Source organism: Phyllostomus discolor, chromosome 6 (assembly GCF_004126475.2).
Source record: "Phyllostomus discolor isolate MPI-MPIP mPhyDis1 chromosome 6, mPhyDis1.pri.v3, whole genome shotgun sequence".
NCBI classification, from domain to species: Eukaryota; Metazoa; Chordata; class Mammalia; order Chiroptera; family Phyllostomidae; genus Phyllostomus; species Phyllostomus discolor.
In genome coordinates this window covers 153,190,487-153,212,688 of record NC_040908.2, presented here as the reverse complement: position 1 = coordinate 153,212,688, position 22,202 = coordinate 153,190,487, and the positions used below count along the sequence as shown (strand labels likewise).

At 37.8% G+C, this 22,202-nt stretch overlaps 1 protein-coding gene across 3 annotated transcripts in view; it reads right to left on the bottom strand.

Annotated features, from left to right (window-relative positions):
• Positions 1–22,202, bottom strand: part of TTC17 (tetratricopeptide repeat domain 17) — a 97,662-nt gene that overhangs the window by 56,169 nt on the left and 19,291 nt on the right. For all 3 annotated transcript variants that reach the window (XM_036029265.1, XM_028515205.2, XM_028515204.2), the window contains exons 3-15: positions 17,672–17,841; positions 16,904–17,015; positions 16,566–16,697; positions 13,161–13,270; positions 12,428–12,572; positions 11,891–12,030; positions 9,910–10,070; positions 8,154–8,266; positions 7,247–7,393; positions 5,825–5,940; positions 5,503–5,668; positions 4,267–4,344; positions 3,905–4,129 (exon numbers count right to left, since the gene is read on the bottom strand). In XM_036029265.1, the coding sequence (XP_035885158.1) occupies positions 3,905–4,129; positions 4,267–4,344; positions 5,503–5,668; positions 5,825–5,940; positions 7,247–7,393; positions 8,154–8,266; positions 9,910–10,070; positions 11,891–12,030; positions 12,428–12,572; positions 13,161–13,270; positions 16,566–16,697; positions 16,904–17,015; positions 17,672–17,841 (1,815 nt within the window). The remainder of the gene's footprint in view (positions 1–3,904; positions 4,130–4,266; positions 4,345–5,502; positions 5,669–5,824; positions 5,941–7,246; positions 7,394–8,153; positions 8,267–9,909; positions 10,071–11,890; positions 12,031–12,427; positions 12,573–13,160; positions 13,271–16,565; positions 16,698–16,903; positions 17,016–17,671; positions 17,842–22,202) is intronic.

Here is a 22,202-nt window from a genome sequence, read left to right as displayed (position 1 = left end):
GTTTTTAAAAGCGGCCCAAAGCCTTTAGTTTGGGATGTTTTAGCTGAAATACACCTATGCTTAGTGTTTCTGTAATTTGCTTGTATACACACCATTCATTCTACACTTACTTTGTGATTAAAAATATTTTAAAAGATCTAAGGATGTTTTATTCTCAAATTGCACTATATATGCTTATGAAACACAACACTTATGACTTACCCAACTACTTGCTTTTGATTCAAGCGTTTAGGTCATCCAAAATGTCTCATATAACAAAGCCAAGGTGTGCAAAATATCCCAAATTACAGAGGCCTAATCCAAGTAGGTTTCGAATTACACGTAAAGTACTACTTAGTGGTTCACCCTCAGATTCAAAATGAAATCCCACACCTTGATTTCAAAACTGTCTTTGTACTCTGCATAAGAAAGCAGTGTTGTGATAACTGTTATGCCGAGTGACGGCGGTGTAAATACCCTGTATTGAGAAGAACTAGTAAGCATTGTGGAAAAAATGATAAATTTTCATCAACGCTTCCAGAAAATAATGACTGAATATTTACTAGCATTTCAGACACTGTTCTAGATACTGGGGATCCAACGGAGAGGAAGAAAGATAAATCCCTGCCCTTGTGGATCATACAGTCTAGTGTCACACAACTGTGAAGAGAATGTGACGGAGGAAGAAAGTATAGCAGGAAAAAGATACAAGCAATACCAGAGCGGGGGAGGGCTGTTTTAAATAGAGTAATAAGGGAAGGACTTACTGAGAGGTTAGTATTTGTAAAATGTTTTAAGGATATGCAGGAGCATGCTATGAAGAAATCTTGGTGGGAGGGTGAAGTATTCCAAGCAGAGAGAACAGTGCAAAGACCCTGAGGTGGGGGCATGGCCAGCACGTTCAAGGCAATGCAAGGCAGCAAGTGAGGCCAAACAGAACGAGCGAAGGACTGATCTCATGGAGATGAGGTCAAAAAAGGAACAAGGTAATGCAGGATTTTTACACCATTATAAATTCTTGTCTTTTACTGTACGTTACACGGAGAACCGTTGCAGAGATTTGATGACACAAATGACATTTATTTCTTTTTTTTACTAAGGATCTGACTGTTGCTGTATTGTGAATAGACTGTAGGGGGACAAATGCCAAAAGCAGAGAAGCAAGGTAACAGGCTGCTGAAATAATCCAGATAAAGATAATGGTGGTTTAGATTAGACAGCAGTAGAGACAATTGATAAACAGTGAAATTCTAGGTATATTTTGAAAATAGAATCAGCAAGGTTAGCTAATGGATTGACTTTGCCCTGAGAGAAGGAGAAAGGTTATAAACGAGGCTCCGAGTTTCTGTCCTGAGCAACAGGCTTTACTTAAGTGGGGAAGACAGAGAACAAACTGGAACAGTGTTAAGAAGCTTAGTTTTTTGAGTGTGTTGTAGACACTGAGGTGGAGATGTCAGGCGAGCAAGCTGCTGCATAAAGGAGCCCGGAGTTCAGAGCAAAGGTGACAGGTGATTCAACAGGGAAAGGACGGTGCTCTCGAGATACGGCACTGGTACAACTGGCTATCAGTGTGGGCATGAGCTTTGACGAACAACCTTTGATCCCTACCTCACATCATAAAGAACATTTAACTTGAAACGGATCATAAACCTAAATGTACCACCTAAAACTATAAAACACCTAGAAGACAATACAGGAAAAGGTCTTTGTATATTTGAGAGTTAACTATTTACAGACCAATCATAGAAAACACAAACAAAACAGAACTAATTTTTTCAAACTTCTTATGAAGAAGTTAAATCAAACAGTAGAAATAAAAAGAGAAAAGACAGACAAATGTAAGGGTAATTTTGAAAAACTAAGACAAAAAAGCAAAGAAAATATTTTTAACATAACAGATGGTGTTTAAAACTATTGTATAAGTTCACATGAAATTAAAAAACTAAATTTAAACAAAATGAACAAAATATACACAAGAACTTTTACTTTAAAAATGAAAAGATAAATTTATATTACAACAGAGAAGTGAAAACTTTAAAAGTAAACTTGTTTTACACACATAAATCCAGAGGCAGTATGACACAGCCAAAGGTGTGCGCCCGCCCTGTGGCCTCTCTCCCTGAGTTCACAACTGAGCTCTGACTGTCGGTAAATCTCTTGGAGTTTCTTCATCTATCAAATGGGGAAATCCTATCTCGTAGGGCTGTTGTGAGAATTAGATAAGTTATTACATGTAAAGTGCTCACTATCATAGCTGGTTCTAGAACAAAATCAACCAAAGTTAGCGTTTATTTTAAGTGCCCAATTCTGGTGAAGATACAGATGAAATGAGTAGTTTTAGACCTTGGCAATGGTAATGTATATTGGTCCAAATTTGTTGGTGGATTTTTTGGTATTTTGTGTCATAGTCATTAAAATATTCATTTTCTTCTTAGTAATTCCAGTGCTAGCCATCTTTACTAAGAAAATTATCTGGAATACAGAAAAGGCCTTACGGAGAAAACCATACTGATAATAGCTAAGAACTGTCAGTAACCTAAACATCCAACAACAGAGCAGTAAGCTGTGATATTCCAATCCATCCAACCTTTAAACAGCCATTTAAGTTGATGGCTATAAAAACTGTGAGGTAGTACGTTATTTTTACCTAATACATTTTAAAGATCACCAGTACAGCTGAGTTGCAATACTATGAAATATTTACATGGAAGAAAAGCTTAATAAGGAAATACTTCCAAATATTGGCAGCTGTGGATGAGGTACTGAATAAGATTTGCAGTATTTACTCTGAATCACTGATTTATCTTTTTATTCTTGTTTAGTAGACAGTTTTTAACAACTGAAATTTTAGTATAACATTCAAATGTAGAAAGGCAAGTAATCTTTAAGTAAGGCAAGTAAGCTAAAGGAGCTCTTTTCTTCAGAAGAATATCCTAATTGCCTTGGCTTGTAGCAGCAGAAAGCGAAAAGCATCGAGGAGAACACAGCTGTATTCAACCTTCCATCTGGAGACCCGACCTTCCTCACATCCCGCACACAGCACCTGTTCCCATGTTTCCACCACACTGGGCACACAGTGAACATTCAACAAATACTGGATGTGCTTCTTTAGCAACTCAACCTGTTGTAGAGTATAGCAACTGTAAACTTTTGCTTAAAATCCAGCTATGAATTTGTGTATTTTAAAGGCCACTCTTAATAGGAAATATTTTCTCCTCATACTTAAAAAATTAGTTCAGATTATCTCCAATAAACCTACATCATTCATGCACACTTCTTCTAAAAGTTTCTTTGGATAGAAAACTTACAAACTTTTAGATACCAGGTATAAAAGCAATGTAACTGTACATTTATTCTAACTGTATTTCATCAAACCTAAAATGTCATGTCATCAATTGTAACACGTATCCTTATTTCAGAGATGCTGAAATGCGATTTTAAAAAAGGAAGTGACATCTTAGAAACTATGAAATAAAGTAGCGAACTGCAAAGCAGTGATGCACCCCCACGGACTGCACGAGGGAGGTCCCAGCACACACATCAGCCCACCTGTCCTCACCAAAACTGCCTTTAATCTGCACTCTGGCCGGGTTGGTATAAAGACATCTATAAATTCAAGTTGTTAAACAGCATAATATTAAGCAGCATGCATGTTCTGATGAGTAGGATAAAGGAAAACCAGATGTTTCAGAATAACACAAAATAGTGGCAGCACATTTTTAGCAGCTATGTCATTCCTGTTTAAATATAATTTTCTAAAAAATATGTAACTTTATAATCACACATTTCACTCACTTAAAATAAACAAACACATCAAAACTAAAACAAAATATGTTTCATGTGCTCTTGAAATACACACATTCTACTCTGAATCTGAGTTAACCCTGCACGGCATACGTAGCTACAAAGGAGTGTAAAACCTCACCTCAGAGCTATTGATGGCCAGAGCTTGAAGCAGCAGCTTAGCAGCATCAAGGTGAAGGCCGTAGTGAATCAAAAGGTTGGCCAGGTTCACCAGAGGAACGTCCTGGTATTGAAGTGGAGCCAAATTCAAAGCTCTCTGAAGACAAGCAATAGCGAAAGTGCTGTTTCCTACCGCTCTCCAGTAGAGTCCAGCTTCATTGAGTATCAGCCAGACAGGAGCATTTGGCTGAAAAACCCCAAATACTTCACTTAGTACAAGCATGTCGTACTTGTTCTAAAAAGGATTTTCAAAACATGCATTTTTAATTTTTAATTACGGTTACTAATCACTTAAATTTCAGATGTCCGAAGTAGGTGACTCACCTTATTAATAGCGTGAAATAAGAAAGAGCCAATCTCTTCTTCTGGGATAGTATAGTTATTAATACGGGAAAGCAGAATCTGAAAACGACAAAAGGAAGGCTGACTCAATTGAAAGCAGCAGGGAAGACATCTGAAAAGAATTTCTATAGACAGCAGTCTCTACTTGAGCTCCTCAGGAACAGCAAATTTGAATAGGCATTTATAATTACATAGCGCAAGGTCACAGATATACCAACAGGTGTGGACCTGCTCACTTGCATGCCCTAGTTTCCTATAATTAAAAAAGCTGAAAGATATACACTCCGTATACATATTAAGGTGATCTATCATATCCCATTAGAGCCAAGCTAAGTGTCCAGAACCAAATGAGAAATTCTTCAGGAGACAACAGCATGCAATCCCTGATGCAATAAAGGTCTACCTTTTCCAGCTGGGAAAGCATATGACGCTACGTTAGTCTATGGTCTTGCAGCACGTATGTTACTGTGAGCAACTCTAAGACAGGTATCATGGTCTATCTGTCTTTGTATTCCTAGCACTCCAAACAATGCCTAACACATATTTGTTGCCTCAGTAAATGTTTGTTGAATGTAAATAGTAACTGTTCAGTTTTAAAATTAAGTCTAATAGGAGGTTGTTGCAATGGTCTGTTTTCTCTGTAAAAAGGTTATTTTTTCATTTGCACCTATGAAATGGAATGCAGTATAGAATTTATACTCAGTAATAAAATATTCCTAGTTACACATAACTAACAGAATTAAAGAAAACAACATGACAGAACTTGTTTGTAAAAGTGTGTGCAAAGTGGTTATCAAATTTATACAAAATCCTAAGGACCCCATATAAGCCCAAAGCAAGGCTGATAAACCCAGGGAAGAGAATCTTCAAGCTTTCAACTCACACCAGTGTCTGAAGGCTGGGGATGCAGAGCTACACTGAGTGGGCACAAGGGCCCCATCAAGGGACGGGCTGCTGTGTCACCCATCTCGTAGCCCTGTCGGTGGGAGGGAGTGTTTAGGGGGTCTAGGCAAACGGCAGCCCGAGGAACACTTTCCTGGCACTCTTTCAACAGCATCACTGACTTCTTAAGGATTTCAATAGTTCTTTAACTCTATCCTTCAGTCTGATCAAGGGGAAGCTCAACCACTGCCTCCTATCACATTTCTGTTCCACCTAAGGGGCTTGGGAAGTCACCCAGAATGGACGGCAATACACACCAGCCTAAGTGAGCCTTACTTTGCGTGCATGGTCATCTGGCATTTTGGCTTTCAGATCCATGCGGACCTCTAATTCTTTGACTAAGTAGGACAGAGTCTGGCTTTTTCTGAAGTCAGTTATGGAACAGTCAGGGGTTTGGGCCTCTTCTTCTGAAGGATAATCATCACTGTTGAGTTCGTGGATCCTGGCACAAGAAAAAGGAACAAGATTCACATTTTCCAAGTTTGGGTGATGTCAAGATAAAGACTTAACCTTTCAAGTCCAAGGCTGGTGCTCTCAAAGAACTGCCAGATGACAACCATGCAGATTCAAGTGCTTTGCCAAATCCATCAGCACTTGCCTGAGTCCTTTGTTTTCCGGAGGCAGAAAGTACGTTGGCAACTCTTCACCAGCAGGGACTCGTGGGTAGCTTTCTGCACAATCCGCCCTTTTAGGCCAAAGCATATCCTGTTTGTCCTAGTAAGGAAACAACGTTTCTCATCAATGTCTTTGGATTTGATATTTCAACATGCTTAATGAACTTTTAAAAGAACATGGGTATACTAGGATAATTAAACAATAATTTAGTTATTTTAAGACAAATATAGACATTATGGTTGATTGTGTAATATTCCTTCTATTGCAGATTACTAGTCTAAGACAGTAATTCCACCTGCTTTGCCACATACTGGCTCAGGGTTGGGCAGGCCTAAGTCAGGTGAGCCAATGAAACCCAAGGAGAGGCTTGCTTGGGGCTTCTGGGAAAGAAAAGCCAGTCTTAGTTTCTTAGGCCACACAGGAACAAAACACTTTCTGCTCTAGTTGCTGCTGGCTGTCAGGCTTTAGGATGAAAACCAGTACCATGATGGCAAATTTAGAAAGATGAAATAAATGGGTCACTGGTGACGTCTGTGAGCCACCGAATCAACCAAACCAACATTATGCCTTATCTGTGGACTTCCTGTAATGAGAATTTTCTCTTATTGAAGCCAATTTGAGGCAAAGTTTGTGATTTGTACCTGAAAGTATATATGTTCTTATAAAATTGACACAGAAAACTATTTTTCCCTGAACTAAGACCATTTCTTTGCCAATGCCAAAGTTTAACAATTGATTTTGATTTGTAAAATGTTGACTTTTTCTAAATATAAACGCTTGCTAAACTTATATCCTGATGCTATCAAACTATGGTAAATTTATTTCTAAGTGGCTATATTAATTTTGTTAGAATACAAATAAATTCTGAAAATTTAACAGTGAATAAAAAAACTATATGATCTCTGGTATTTCCATTGCCTACCATACAGTTATTTTTAGCTTAGAAGTGCATCTTTATTAACTTGTTTATCCTCTACATCTTCTGCTAGGAGGTCAACTCCAGCAGAACACAGAATTTCCATACTATAGTAACAGTACCAGCCTGGTACACAGTTGGGAGCGCAATAAAAGAATGCTGATCAGAAATGTATATCCAAGTATGGTCAAGTCTAGACACTTGTTAGGGTTGGTAACTGTTCTCAGCGCTCAAAGCCTGAACAGAAATCAGAACGTCAATCTGTCCCATTTGACCGGAAAGAAGTCAAGGCAGACCCAGTGTCTTACCCAGTTACTTATCTGCCTAGCTGAATGCCTGCCCCTTAGTACAAGTTTCATTAAGTCCTGACCTGAGCTGAACTGTACTGTACTGTGACAGGGGCCATAGTGATCAGTGAGGTTGAGAGCCACTGCCTTAAAGGAGCTCGTCTGTTTGAGAACACTCCTTCGTCACCCCCTGTGAACTTACCCTATATGCACCAGAGTCCCTGCCCCAGATCCAGAGAACAGAGTGGGCTACAGGAGAAGCCTTGACCAAATCACTGATGTCACTCTGATTTGCTGGAACATCAAAGTTCACAGACATCATACTGGAGGTCGATGAATCTTCACCAAACTGGAAAATGAAAAGTTCAATCAAACTGAAAGCAGAAAAGGAGTTGTGACTAAGACTTAATCCAAAACATTCAGTGAACACTCAAAATTGGTATGAAATCAGAACTTTTAATTATTCTCAGAGCTATGCTCCAATAGTATTCTCTGATAGATCATGATGCATAGTCAGCAACTTTCTCCATCAACCATGCCACTGGGTTGTTCTCTTGTCCTGTTACTTCCTTTTGACGACTGAGTCTATTTTAGGTTTAACAATGAGCTGATTTAGAGGACTGGTTAATTATTTCACTCCCCTACCTAGACTAAAACGATCACTACTCTATAAAATTAATGCTCTGTGGGTCAAAGCAAGAGTTTAATATAGCTGTCATTCAGGCCTTACAGACTATTGTACAATCAATTCCTAATATACACAGCCTTCCTCCAAACCAAGGTAAAACAATGTTTGATGTTCTTATAAGACTGAGCAGTTCTAAAACTTTGTTAGATAAGAGGAAGGGGCCAGGATGGGAGAGGGTAGGAAAGATGTGGGAAAAAGGAACGAATATGATGAGTATTCTTTGGGAAACAGAAATGTCATTCATGGAGAGTGTACTTTCTGTAAACTCTGACTTCATAATTGTAACAAATAACTCAAAACCTTAAGTGAGAATCAAAAATTTTAGGGATCAAAAATACAAGGAATCAAGGAAGGGGGGGGCAATATTACTCTTAGATATATAAAAGCGTATGTAAGAACTAAAAAAGAACAAGAAAAAGACCTGAACGTAGTCCACGTTTTCAAAGATATCTCCACGATGGTAGCGCACGGGTTGGTCCCACTGGCAATGCAAGCTATGCTGCTGGTTGACCAGACGGCATATCTGATGGTTTCCTGCAACAGGAAAGAAAATTAAAATTGATGAGAAAGACCGGCAATGTCAATATGATTTTCTTAGTCTACATCATTTGTTTCAACTCTGTATTCTTCAGAGTCTGACAGAGTACTTATAAAGGTATTTATACAGAAGAACATTAATTAATGGGTAAATTAAATCCTTCTAGGGAAGACTCACTCCACCTACAATACATAGGGTCTCCTGATAATCACTAAGGTATCTTCTGGCAATTATATTCTATGATTGTAAAAATGTATTAATTACAAGAGACTTCAGCCATCTGTCTGGAAAGAATTTACGTTATATACCTCATAATCCTGTTTTGAATTTATACATAAGAGCTCTGGTTGCATTTCAGTGCAGACAGAGAAGTAAATAATCCCAAGGACTGGACATACTCTTTACACTCAAAATAGCAAAGAAAACTTGTTAGGTGGATTGTAAAATGAATTGTAAATGGTCACAGCTAAGGCTCAAAGATTAAGAGGCTTTCTAGACCAACATATTAATCAAGGCAGAATTGTGTAATATAAGGAATCCTATGAATTTATTCTTTGGTGTCAAGCTGTCAGTTCTGCTCTCTTAGGGTTTAATCAAAAATGAAAATTCTGGATGTAACCAAATCACTGATCTCCTGTCAACCCAAGTTCCCTTACGCCAGTGGTTCTATTTTGGGCCCACAGATTAAGAGATTAATTTGATATGTCTTCTTTCCAGAAAAAATGTTTGCACATACACAATTCTACTTATAATTCTGGGAAAGTTTTCAGAGTTCCCTGAACTTAATCAATTGACCCAGATTAAGACCTCCTTCTTGAGATAAATTCTAATCTAAAATCTTACTTCTAAAATAAACGTTTGTTTTCAAGGGAGCAAGAAAGAAAGGTCATTTATTTAGCCGTATTGCCAATGTTGACTGAAGAGGGTGGGTGCTCTGTTTCTAGGGTGTGTCTGGCTTGCTCTACCTGCTGTAGGCTCTGGGTGCAGTGTGTTCAGACCAGCAGCAACAGGCATCAAGTGGGAGCTTGTTAGAAACACAGAATCACACCTCTCCTCAGACCCACTCAATCAGAATCTGCATTTTAACAAGATCTCCAAGAGACTAACTGGTATATTAAAGTTGGAGAAGTATCGATGTAAGCCATAGAGGGCAAACAACCATTGTTAAGACTAGGATCTAAAAGATTTGACTTTTGCCCTGGCTGGTATAGCTTATTGAGCACAGGCCAGTGAACCAAAGTGTCGCTGGTTCGATTCCCAGCCAGGATACATGCCTGGGTTGCAGGCCAGGTCCCCAATTGGGGACATTCGAGGGGCAACCACACATTGATGTTTCTCTCCCTCTCTTTCTCCTTCCCTTCCCCTCTCTCTGAAAAATAAATAAATAAATTCTTTAAAAAAAATAAAAATAAAAGATTTGACCTTTACCTTACAATATAAATTTTAAAAAAGTCCAGGGATCAAACCAGTACTCCAGGCCCGCAGGTTTACCTGCTGTGATGACCTTGATTTGAAAATCGAAGGAAGTCACAAGCACAACTTTACATTGCTTCACGACTACACGGAAGTTATGACAGTAAAGTATGCTACCAGGGAATTTCCTAACCTGTAGTCTTCAGTGATCTGGATCACTACCTACCTAATTGTGCCTCTTTTGCCATCTGTGTCTCATGGATGATGTTTCTTAAGATTTGCTCCTCTTGAATCAGCTTGTGTTTTTCCAGGATCTCCTGCTGTCTCAGGTAGTGATCATGCTGCTTTTGATATTCTTTCAACTCATTCAGTGTTCGCTGGAGGGACCTTAATATTTTTAACACCAGGGAAAAGTTACAGAGCTTTAAAATTGTGAATTTTAAACCCACTTACATGCACAGATTTTCTGGTTCTGAGCCATAATTGCTAGGTTTTCTTTTTCCCTTTTAACGTATAATCATTATACCACAAGTGCAAGAAAAATGAGGCTAAATAAATGCTATTGTTTTATTAAAACTTGAGGGCAAAAAAAATGGATGCAAAATTCTCCCCTTAAACACAACTACCCTGACGTTAAAGAGCTGGTGTGCAGGGCTACGCATTTAACCACTCTTGTTTCCGTCCATGAAGTCTGTCAGTGCCCCTGACTGTCACAGCCTTTCTAGAATCCTCCTCTGATTTTGCCTAAAGACAAAGTTAAGTGTAAGGGCCACTCTACCTTGTTTTCACTCTAGCTCCCTGATTTTATAGATTTTGGGAAAAACCACAGAAATTTTACTTTAGAGAGGAATATTCTTTACCACCTGGTATCAAATCAGCTGCCTGATTATATTTAATCACAAAAATCTTATTATCTATTACACTATAATAACATACAGAGATTTAGGAGCTGAAAGATTGTATTGAAGAGAACCAATTTGATTCTTAAGAGCATAATGTTGGAAGAAGCTCAGCCAGGGAAAGTTCTGATCAGGTATAACAGAAGCCAGGTATAAACCAGGAAGCTGTCATTCTTTCTTTTCCACTACATAATGCTTTAAACCAGGGGTGTCAAACTCGTTTTCACCGGGGGCCACACCAGCCTTGCGGTTGCCTTCAAAGGGCCGAATGTAGAGCTCCTGGCCCATAGTTAAGGAGTAATTACATTTATACAGTCCTAAAATTACATTTGGCCCTTTGAAGGCAACCTTGAGGCTGATGTGACCCCCGTGAAAATGAGTCTGACACCCCTGCTTTAAACAGACTGGAAAGTAAGCAAATAGGAAAGTTCAGTGAGTTCCAAATCATCACTTAATTCTCCAACAATCCAAGTAGACCTAAAACACTAAGGCTAACTCTATAAGCGATGAACAGTTCATTTCTGAGTTATGTGGTACTTCTTAATTGGCCCTATATCTATGGAATCAAATATTTTTATTAAGTATCCTGCAAGGACCAAGTACAACAAAATTCCATTACTGCACAACTCATACAAATCCGACTAAAATGTGGGCAAAATAATGTCTTATCCTCACTTAACCAACAACAGCGAGGAAGATCAAATATAGCATGCAAGCAATTTTACTGACACTATATTCTATGGATATAAAACCGTAATGAATAGACTTCCTGAGTAACCAGCAGCATACCCCCTCCATCTGACTTCATCGAAGTAACTGATGTTCAAATCATAAAGCTCTAAATGACAGCATTTACTGCAAACATTTTCTAGTTCCTGGAGTCCATGCTATTAAAGAGATGTCTCTGTACCACCACTAACTTGTACTAAGCCTGTGGATATGGAGAAAAGGGATGGGACTAGCAGTAGTGAAAATGTGCATTTTAAAATTCCAATGAACAGCCCTGGCTGGTGTGATTCAGTGGACTGAGTGCTGGCCTTCAAACCAAAGGGTCGCCAGTTTACTTTCCAGTCTAGGGCACATGCCTGGGTTGCGGGCCAGGTCCCTGGTAGGGAGTGCGCAAGAGACAACCTCACATTGATGCTTCTCTCCCTCTCCCTCCCACTCTCTAGAAATAAATAAATAAAAACAAATCTTTAATAAAAAATAAAATTCCAATGAACAAATTAACAATGATGTCACCATCCATAGGTCTAACCTAAGGTTTTATGGTGCTAGTACTGCAGGGACAACTTTTCTCCCAATTACCTATGTTGAGCTTCCAATTTTTGCTCCAGCTTTTGCTGACACAGGACAGCATGCTTCCTCTTTATAGCTTGCTCAAACCCAGGTTTGGCCTGCAAAGCATGGTCGTAACACAGCACCGAGTGGTTATACTCCCCAAGCATCTGAAAGGAGAAAGCAAATACGCACATGGGGAAAATGTTAGCCAGTCTGTCTGCATCTGTCCAAATGCCCTAATAATTCAGGAAATCACACCAGTGTCTCACTCTACAATGAATGTTATTTTGACCAATGGCCAAATCTCCACAACATGCAAACATGCTATAGGACGGCTTACTTGGAAGGTACTGCTCTCTTAAGAGATATACTATGCAGAAATGTAATATGCCTATTAATGTAATTATTCTTCCTTTTTGTCAAGAAGCTAGGAAAATTATGATACATTTACATCCCCTTTCCCTTGTTTGGACCAAAAGAGGAAGGGAAAAAGGTATTTTTTATTGAGGAAAAAACACCCCCAGCAACTAGTGTGGCTCATGAAAAACAAAAAGACTTATTTACTGCATATATATTTCCCAGAGTGTAATAGCTGGTGAAGAAGTCACTGTCGTCCAGGGCTGCGTGGACCACGACAGCAGCGTCAGCAGAGAAGTGCGCTCTGTGCAGAACATTGGCCAAGTTGACCAGGGCGATGTCCTTATTGGGCCTGAAACGGGAGGAGAGAGCAACGAGAGGGGGGAGATGAAGCCTGCGTCCCATGACATGGACAGCTATCTGACAAGGGAAAACCACATTCAGAGTCACTGAGCTCAGGGACGTAACTCTGGGTACACTCAGAGATGGAGAAAATAATTTACAAAAACCATAATGTTTCATTTCTGCATAATTCATGATGCTTAATCTGATAGCTACAAATTCTGCCACAAAAATAAGGGCTGGCAGACATTTTATGATTTTAAAATGTATTTAGGCCTTATATTTGTTTTGAGAAAAATTTAATTTATGATAATGTCTCCAGTCAAGGTCCTTACATTCAAGTCTCAAGTGGATCAGAGGGCACCTACGTTATGTATTTTTCCCCTAACAGAAATCAGAAGTATATTATGCTGTGTTCACTTTCAAGTCTTTGAAATATGTCATTTTTTGTGATGTGACTAATTTCTTTGAACAGGAATGAAGGAGAGTGTGATAAGTACAACATAATGCTTCCTCTTACTGTTTTCTTTTTAAAAATGTGCTGTTTAAAAGCCCAAGCTATACGGAAAATCAGAAGTGTGAGGCGGAGGAAACTTACCTGGAAGAGAAGTGAAGGGCTCGCATGGCACACTCCACTACCTGATACGGCTCATTCTTTATTCTCCAGTAAAACGAAGCCAAGTTGTACAGCACCCACGAGGAAGAGTTCTAGAGATTAAACAAGTAAAACGACAATCAAGCACAGCTCAAGACAGTTTGTTCAACTCAGAATGTTCGAAGTGAGCACCTTCACTAGTCTAGGACTTCGGAAGTTTAAGATGAAGAAGAGAGACTCACAGCAGTGATAAAGCATAAGACAAAGTACTAACTAACGGCACCTGTCAAAAGAGCCGCCTGATCATCAGCTGTGCAGGTGTGTTAAGGTGTGATCTACACAGCAGACCGTCCAACTACAGGCGATCATTCCAAGGGGGAAACAAAGCTGAAAAGCCCCCCATGTGGGCTATAATTTATTGGGCCTTAGTTATTTCAAGATTTTAGAAGTCGGGGCCTCACCTACTTAGAGATGCCAGTTGCTCTAACATGAAGTTTCTGAAATGAACATATTTCCAAGTCTCCTATTTATTTACTATCTGAGTGAAGGTACATACCTTAAGCAAAGGACAGGTTTATGCTTTTGTGACAGATAAATTTTGTCATTTTCCATGTGTGTTCAGAATCTAAGTCAAGCCTTCACACTATACTACATTGATAGAAAGTGTGTTATTTAGTCAACTTAAAAAGGAGTTCACGTAGGTTTGTTCCTTTTGTGCCTTAGATCTTCAGGCCCTCACACACACACGGAGTTTCAACTGCACGGACATCAAAGCGCTAAACAGGGCCGTGTCAAAGCCTCAGTGTAAGTTAGTTGGAACCCAAGCAGAGAACTTTCAAATCCAGCATAGAAAGAAGTCATAAAGTTGAAGGTAAACTGGGAAAACATATATGACATCTAACATTTAATATCTTTACTATATAAGGAGCTCATACAAATGTAAACAGACCAAAATATGTTAAATAAACATATAAACTAGAAAGCATCAATCAAAACCACAGACAATTAAAAAATATAAAATAATGGCTAATTAGCAGGTGAAATGATGCAAAGCTTAACAAAAAAATAGAAATTAAAGAGATACAAGTTGCCTTTTACAAACTGGCAAAGCTTAAAAAGAACGCCGGGCCTGGCTATACTGGGCACCAACTCCAGACACCCACTGTAGAAGGGCTGGGTCAGCACAGGCCAGCAGCTCTGCTGGGGGGCGATCTGACGCATGTATGTAAAAGGCCTTAGAAATATGATTATGCTTTGACCCCTCCAACTCCACCATTAGAAATTTATCCTGAGCCCTGGCTGGAGTAGCTCAGTGGATTGAGTGCAGGCTGCAAACCAAAGCATCGCAGATTCGATTCCCAGTCAGGGCACATGCCTGGGTTGCAGGCCACAGTCCCCAGCAACCACACACTGATGTTTCTCTCTCCCTCTCTCTCTTTCTCCCTCCCTTCCCTCTCTAAAAATAAATAAAATCTAAAAAAAAAAATTCTTTGAATTAAAAAAAAATTTATCCTATAAGAATTAAGTTTTAGATATACAAATGTATAAAAATAAAAATCCAAAAGTATACAAAACAGTAATTAGTCATGTTTCCAAATTTTAATTCTTTCTTTATGTTTTTGTAGATTTTTAAATATAATCTGATTTTCACAAGGACTGATTATTTTATTTTCAAAATAGTTACTTTTAAGATTAAAACTAAGGATAACTCTGCATTAATTAGCCTTATCTACACTATCTTCCAGGAAAGCGTATGATTTTCTTCAAGTGGAGCAATGCAGGACTTGAGCACTATGTGTAGTTGGTTAAGGGTTACTGTGTTCTTTCACGATCCACTCTACTTGAGATTGAATCTCCTTTTTGATAGCCCTTTGAGAAATTTTTCCTTCAAATAAACAGATATTTTAATTTTATCTCTTATTTTCAGACTTCAAATTGTGAACTGGAACAAAAAGAGGAATTAAACATTCTACATGAATGACTAAAAACATCAAGATAAGCAGAATACTCTGGAGTCCACACATATCAGAAGAGAAAAATAAACCTTCAAAAAAATTCCTTCTGTAAAATTTCTCATAAAATCTTCCCCCAAACCTATAAATGCTCTAATGTCACTGTTAACCACTCCCTCCTTTGGAACACATTTTCCCCTTGGCTCTCAGGACCCCATTCTTCTGGACACCCTTTCTGGTCTCTTCTGGGGGCCCTTCCCCCTCTGCTTGCCGGCTAAATGTCGGAGGACCCGGGACTCAGAGAGGCCTCCTCTCACACTCCGGCTGTCCTTCAGGGGACCCTGCCCAGCCCCATGGCTATAAATACTCCCTATTTAACAATTATTCTCTATCTAGACACTCAGCTCTGCCCGCTCCTGAAATTCCAGACTCTCACAGATTTCAGATGCAACATGACCCAAACAGATCTCTGTCCTCTCTTTCCTCACCCAACCCTGTTCTTCCTTCACGTTGCTCAAGTCAAAACTTGGGAATTATCCTTGATTCCCTTTTCCCTCATTCCTCATATCTAATTTATTAGCTTCTAAACAGTTCCCGAAACAGTTTAAGTCCCTCCATTTCCAATACTAACTATTCTAGTCCAAACCATCTTCATCTCTCTCTTGAACTACTAAAGGGTATTTTAAATCCTAGGCCAGTTTTCCCTTGTTACTTATCAAGTTCTGGGGATGCAATGTTTTACACTACCTTCAGGAAAACAAGATGAAGATAACTCAGCAATAAAAATAATCATGTATAATACATACTGTATTTGAATAAACATATAAAGATACAATGTTTTTTAGTAAACAGCATGTACATAAATGTTGTAATTACACATTTTACCTAACACCACTAAAATACTGCTTAGGAACTAGGCTATACACTATGACACTCCTTGGGCACAGGGAAGAACAAAAACCGTTTTTCTAATTCCCACATCGCTCTGCATGATATATTTAAATTCTCAGGCCCTGGTGTATAATTCCCTATTTCATTCTTTTAAAAGTAGATGTTCCCTTGAAATAAAAATTACAGGAATATTTTATCGTTGGTGGTAATTTTTTTGCTTATTTGGAGAACAGTGATAATCTATGTACTGTGTGTAGATATAGCAAAGACACTAATGTTAAATTTTCTTTCATGCTCAAATATATATAATCAAACCTATAATCTCTGTTGCTTATATTAATATATAATTCTTTAATGAATTACTTTAAATAAATCTTTTTAGCATCCCTTCCCAGTTAAGGGAACTGTATCACCAATATTTCTCCTTAGCTTTGAACTATACAGTTTCAATTATCATCATCATAAAATCACTCTCTAGATAGAAACAAGCTAGGAAGGTGTTTCTGAGAGTCAAATATCTCCTGTTCACACAGTCTCCCGACTCTCTAAGTCACCGATGCCTTACCTTCTGTAGGCCTTCATGAATGAGGTGACCTATGTCATCTATATTTCTTCCTAATCGTTTAGATAAATACGTGAAGACTGGATCTTCTTTAGATAGTAGAGGTGTCGAAAGATTAACTCTTTCTTGTACACCCTGAAGAAAAACATACACAAAGGAGATTATAAAAGACCACAAGTAATTCAGTATCTTGTAACATTTATTTTGAAGGAATTTTAAGAAATACGAGATGTTTGTAAAATGACAAAGCTATTGAGGAGAGGTGGAAAAAAGAGGATTCATAAGTAAGAGACTAAATTTTTAAAAATGCACTAAAAAAGAGTTCCATACTCTCTACTTACTCGTAAGTGCTGGAAAGCATGTATACTATAGGGAAGTTCTAGAATTTTAGTGCAATCAGGTTGCTCAGGGTCTGGAGGGACAGGAGATTCTGTGTCTATATAATCTTCAGGGCTAAAATCAAAAAGCAAGAAACAATGAGTGTAGGGCGAAGAAATGTCTAATTTTCCCCCAACTGAACCATATCCTCAGAGCATCTCAACTTTACCACCAACATTAGTTAGCACTCATTAATTTTTTCAAACAGCTGTTGCTAGAGTCAAACATTTTGGGAGTTCAACTTAAAGGAGATAAATCAAGAGTGAGAAAGTAGGCTGGTGACAGAATGTTAAGATCAGGAACTTTTTAAAAATTAATACAACGCTGCTACATTCTTTCTAAAAATGTTGAATCAATTTACACTTCTATTGACAGTCTCTCCACATTTTTGTACTAGTTATTGATTTTACATTTTTTTTCAGTTTGATAGATGAAAATTATCCAAATGTTTTATTTTGTACTTACTTGATCATCACTGAGAAATATGTTGTCTACATGTTTACTATCCACTTGGATTTCTTGTACTCTAATTTCTTCAATTTTACACTGTGGTATTAATATTTTTCATTGATAATGTAAGAATTCTACACGTACTATGTACTTTGAACTTTAAAGTGTTAATAAACTTATCTGTGATTGAAGGTTACTCTCATTAGCGAAGTAATTCCCTGACCTGAGAAAGATCTGCTCAAGAAAACGTAATCTGGGGGGAGGGAAGTGAGCCTCTTTACCTGATGTCTTTGCTTTCCAAAGTTATGTACGTGCCGTCGTACAGATCCAAGTCCCCCAAGGGCACCTTCGCTTTGATGCAGTCTGGATCCTCCTTATTATGTCTTTGCTCCAATCCCGTGTCTCTGTCCTCATTTTCTTCTATGTGAATTTTTTGAGCAACTAATTGCTTCTGTTGAGAAGAAAATAACACAATAGATTTTTCAGTATTTCAGTCTACATACCATGTAAGAGAAAAGAGAATTTAACGTGTTAAAGAAGTCAGAGAATCCTTTATGAAGAAAGACAGGATTCAGAGTATGCCATCAGTTAATTTACTTGATATAAATAAGCTTCTCTAACCCAGTGAGAACAGCATTGAGATTTTGGGGCTATTTGTTGCCAATGCAAAAATTGACTAAAATACTGCAACAGAACTCAGACCACCTTAACTAATCAATCATTAATGAGATTAAAAATATTTCTGATGTGTTTATGAGATATTTTGTGAACTGACTGTTCAAATCTATGTTCTGGTAAGTTTTTTTTTTAAAAAATTGATTTGTAGAAATTTCTGAAAGGAGTAATTCTATGAACTCATTCCCTATCATTTATGTATTACAAATATCTCTTCCCAACTTGCAGCTTTATTTTTAATTTTGTTTATGGTATCATTAGCTAAAATGCTTTTAATTTAAAGATGGACAACTTTATCAATTGTTTTATTTAATTGCTTGTACTTTCTGTGTTATTGAAGGCGTATATCTTAAAAAAGGAAGATTTTATTTATTTATTTATTTATTTTCAGAGAGAGGGGAAATGCGGGATGGGATAAAGGGAGTGAGAGAGACACTGACGGGGGTGCCTCCTTTCCTGACTGGGTCTGCAGGCTGGCACTCAAGCCGCTGCGCCACAGCGGCCACAGCTAAAGTGTATTTCCTGTATGTACCATATGCGCCATACTGTATGTACCTATATGACTAAATAAGAAACCCAATCTGATAATTGGAGTTTAATTTATTTATTGTGATTGCTGATCCATTTGGATTTATTTCAACCATATTATTTTGGGCTTTCTGCTTATCATTCTTTTTCTGTTTCTCTCTTTTCTTGCTTGCCATGTGTGTGATAACACTGTCTAAGTTCCTTCCCTTCCTCCAGTACCTTCTCTTAATTTGTAGCTTTGGAAAGTACCGATTACCTTTCTGTTACTTTAATGCTTGCCCTTACTGTATTTTTGGTTAATTTTTTCATCAGCAAATATTTCAGTACTTTTAAAAAATAAAACCATTATCACATGTAGAACAATTTAATTTCTTAATATCAAGCATCTCATTTGTGTTCAAATTCCCAATTGTTTCTTCCTTCTTAACATATAGTTTGAATTCATTGAAATCAACACACACTGCAATTGGTTAATTTGTCTCTTAAGTTCCTTTTAATCTACTCTCTAGTTCTTTTTTTTTTTTAATCCTTATTACTTATTTGTTAAAGCAACTGGGTCATTTGTCCTGTAGTTTGCCACTTCACAGATTGTGCTGACTGCATCTCCTGGGTTTGCCTTACACCTTCCCCTGCCCTCTGGACTTCCTGAATGCTGACTGCAGGATCCAGAGGTTCTCAGCTTTTCTGTGTCATGGACTTTGGCAGTCTAATGAAAATGAGAGACCTCTTTTACAAAAAGTCTTTTAAAACAAAAAATAAAATATTAAATTGACAAAGGGAACCGATTATATTGAAAAACAAATTATATTGTGGTTTGACTCCACTCTTACTTCTTTTGGCAAGACTGCTTGAAAGGTGGCCACATTCTTCAGTTTTTAATACGTGTGCCCATAAATCTTCCAACAGGGTTTTAATTTATTCAGTTCATTTTACCTTTTCCTGAACATGGCAAAAGTCTAACATGCTTTACCTTCTCATTGATCATACCCCACCTCAGCTACATATTGTTAATTTTATCTAGTTTTATCTTCTAAAACACACAAAAAATTGCTAAATAAATTTAGCAACTTTTCTACCAATGTTTTTACTGACCAATAAAATGTAGCTTTCACTGGGTTTACTTTCCTTCTTGCAAAACCATGCCTTTAACTTTTTAAGTGAGAGTCTGTGGTTAGTAAACTCTACCTTTGTATGTAAGAAAACATCTTTGCTTTGCCCTCACTCTTGAATGATGGTTTAAAAAATATAAACATCTAGTTTGAGTGATTTCCCTTAATACATTGAGGTTATTCCTCCATTGTCTTCTGACATCTAAGAAGTCACTTCTAATATCTAAGTAGTTGTTACTACTTTGTGTATGAATTGCATTATCTAGTCTTATGGCTTTAAGTCTACATGTCAATGATGAGCACATTTCCATCTCCAGCCAGACCTTTACCCCAGATTCCACACTTGAAGAACCAACTCCCTATTCAACGTCTCCACTTAGATGTCTAAGAGATGCCAAACTTAACATTCAGAAGCCAAACTATCACTGATTTCCACAAACTCCCCAGACCTACACATCCTTCAGTCTTCTTTATCTCAGCTAACACCAATTCCTCCTTTCAATCTCTTAGACCAAAAACCTGGAGTCATCCTTCACCCCCCATCATCTCTGTCTCTCTCTCCCCAACCATGCCACGACCTCGGCTCTCTTAACAGTGTTGTGGTTGCTTCCAGGTTATATCTAGTTCCCAAATTCAGAAACAGATCTTATAATTTTGGTGTGGAGTTTCTACCTCATGGTAATATTCTGCCCTGAAATGAATTTCAGAAAATTGAAGATGCAATTAATTGAACCATTGGAGAGTTCAAAACCTGTGATCATCAGGTTTTGTTTTGTCTTCCTGTTCCGGCCCCACCCCCTACCCCTAATTCTTTTCATGAACAGAATGGCTCCATCCCAGTCCTCAAGCAGTTAAGCCTGGTTCTCTTCCCTTATCTCGCATGGAACACTGCCAGTCCCCTTTACTTCTCAGAGCTGCTCGGACACCACAGAGTACACCTGGCCTTTGAGACCAGCAGGTCTGTAGCTTTAGGCACTTTCCCAACTTGGTGTTTCTGTTCCATTTCTGGTCCAGAGAGACATTTATGTTGCTTTTAGGCCTGCTTACATTTTATTTTTATTTCTATTTTATATTTTATCTGTCATTGCTGTGTATATGAAGCAAAAGGGTGTATTAAGTATAAACTTGATACACTACTTTCATCAAAAATTAGTGAACATTTTTCATTTGTATTTCACTGACTTGGTGAATGTCTTTTTCCCCTTGTATATACTCAATTTAAGTCTCCTTCTCTTTACATCTCCTTAAGTCTCCTTCTCTGCCCCCTTAAAAATGGGATAGCATTAAAAATATACAATGTGCCTATACATCTGCAAATTAAAAGTACTTTCTGCACCACTGCATCTTTTTGCACAAGCATAAAGCCTGATAAACACAACTGTTGTCTTATTCCTAGTATCCATAAAAATCAACATTTCCAAATTTGTCAGTGATAAAACCAGCAGAAACAAGGTGAGAGACTATTTTAAAAATGATGTGTTATTCTAAAAGTACTACTACCTGCCCTGGCTGGTGTGGCTCAGTTAACTGGAGAGTTGTCCTGTAAACAGAAGGTTGCAGATTCAATTCCCAATCAGGGCAAATGCCTAGGTAGAAGCAACCGATCAATGTTTCTCTCATACATCCATCTTTCTCTCCCTGTCTCTCTCCCTCCCTTCTCCTATCTCTAAGATCAATAAGCATGCCCTCCAGTGAGGATTAAAAACAAACAAACAAATAAAAGTACTACCACCTACCTACACAGAGCTGGTTAATATGTGCTACAAGCTCCTCCTTCTTAATTAACAGAAATTTTAAAAACATATAATTATAACTATTTCTGTTGATAGGTGTACTAGTTTGACTTTATGTAAGTGAATCTCGGGATTTTTACATAATGAAAAAATGAATGGCTAGCTGGTCTACCAGGTATGTCGGCTTTTAAGCCAAGAGGTACGGTGTTTGCCTCTGGTTCTATTATAACTCGCTATGTGAACTCAGGCAATTCACCATCCTCGGGTCTGTTTCCTTGCCTCTAAAACAAGGATGATCTTCATGATTCCTTAGCTCTCAAGATTCCATGTTTGTCACTCTAAATAATTTTCTAAATCTCATCTTGGAAATTGGTTTATTTTTTTCTACAACTTATAGTTCTCTTAAAATTTGGATTCAATTTACACTATAACTTTTAAGCAGAGCTTTTATGAGGAAAAATCTCCAGTTTTTGAAATAACTAATAGTTTGCTATTAAGTAAAATAAATTTATGGAAATCAATGACAGAAACAAAAAAAGGTCAGATTTTATTAGCACAAGTCAATTTCAAGTTTTCAAGGTGAAAATAAACGATTTTCACCTCAATCATAAAATCACAAAATATCCAGACCCTGATTTTTACTGCTTGGGGATTAAGAAAAATTACATTATTACAGTATATTAAAACCATTCTTCCTTTTCCTATTTTACCCAAGCTCTCCTCCAAGAATATCCCCAAAGACTACATCACGTCATACTTGGTGGAAA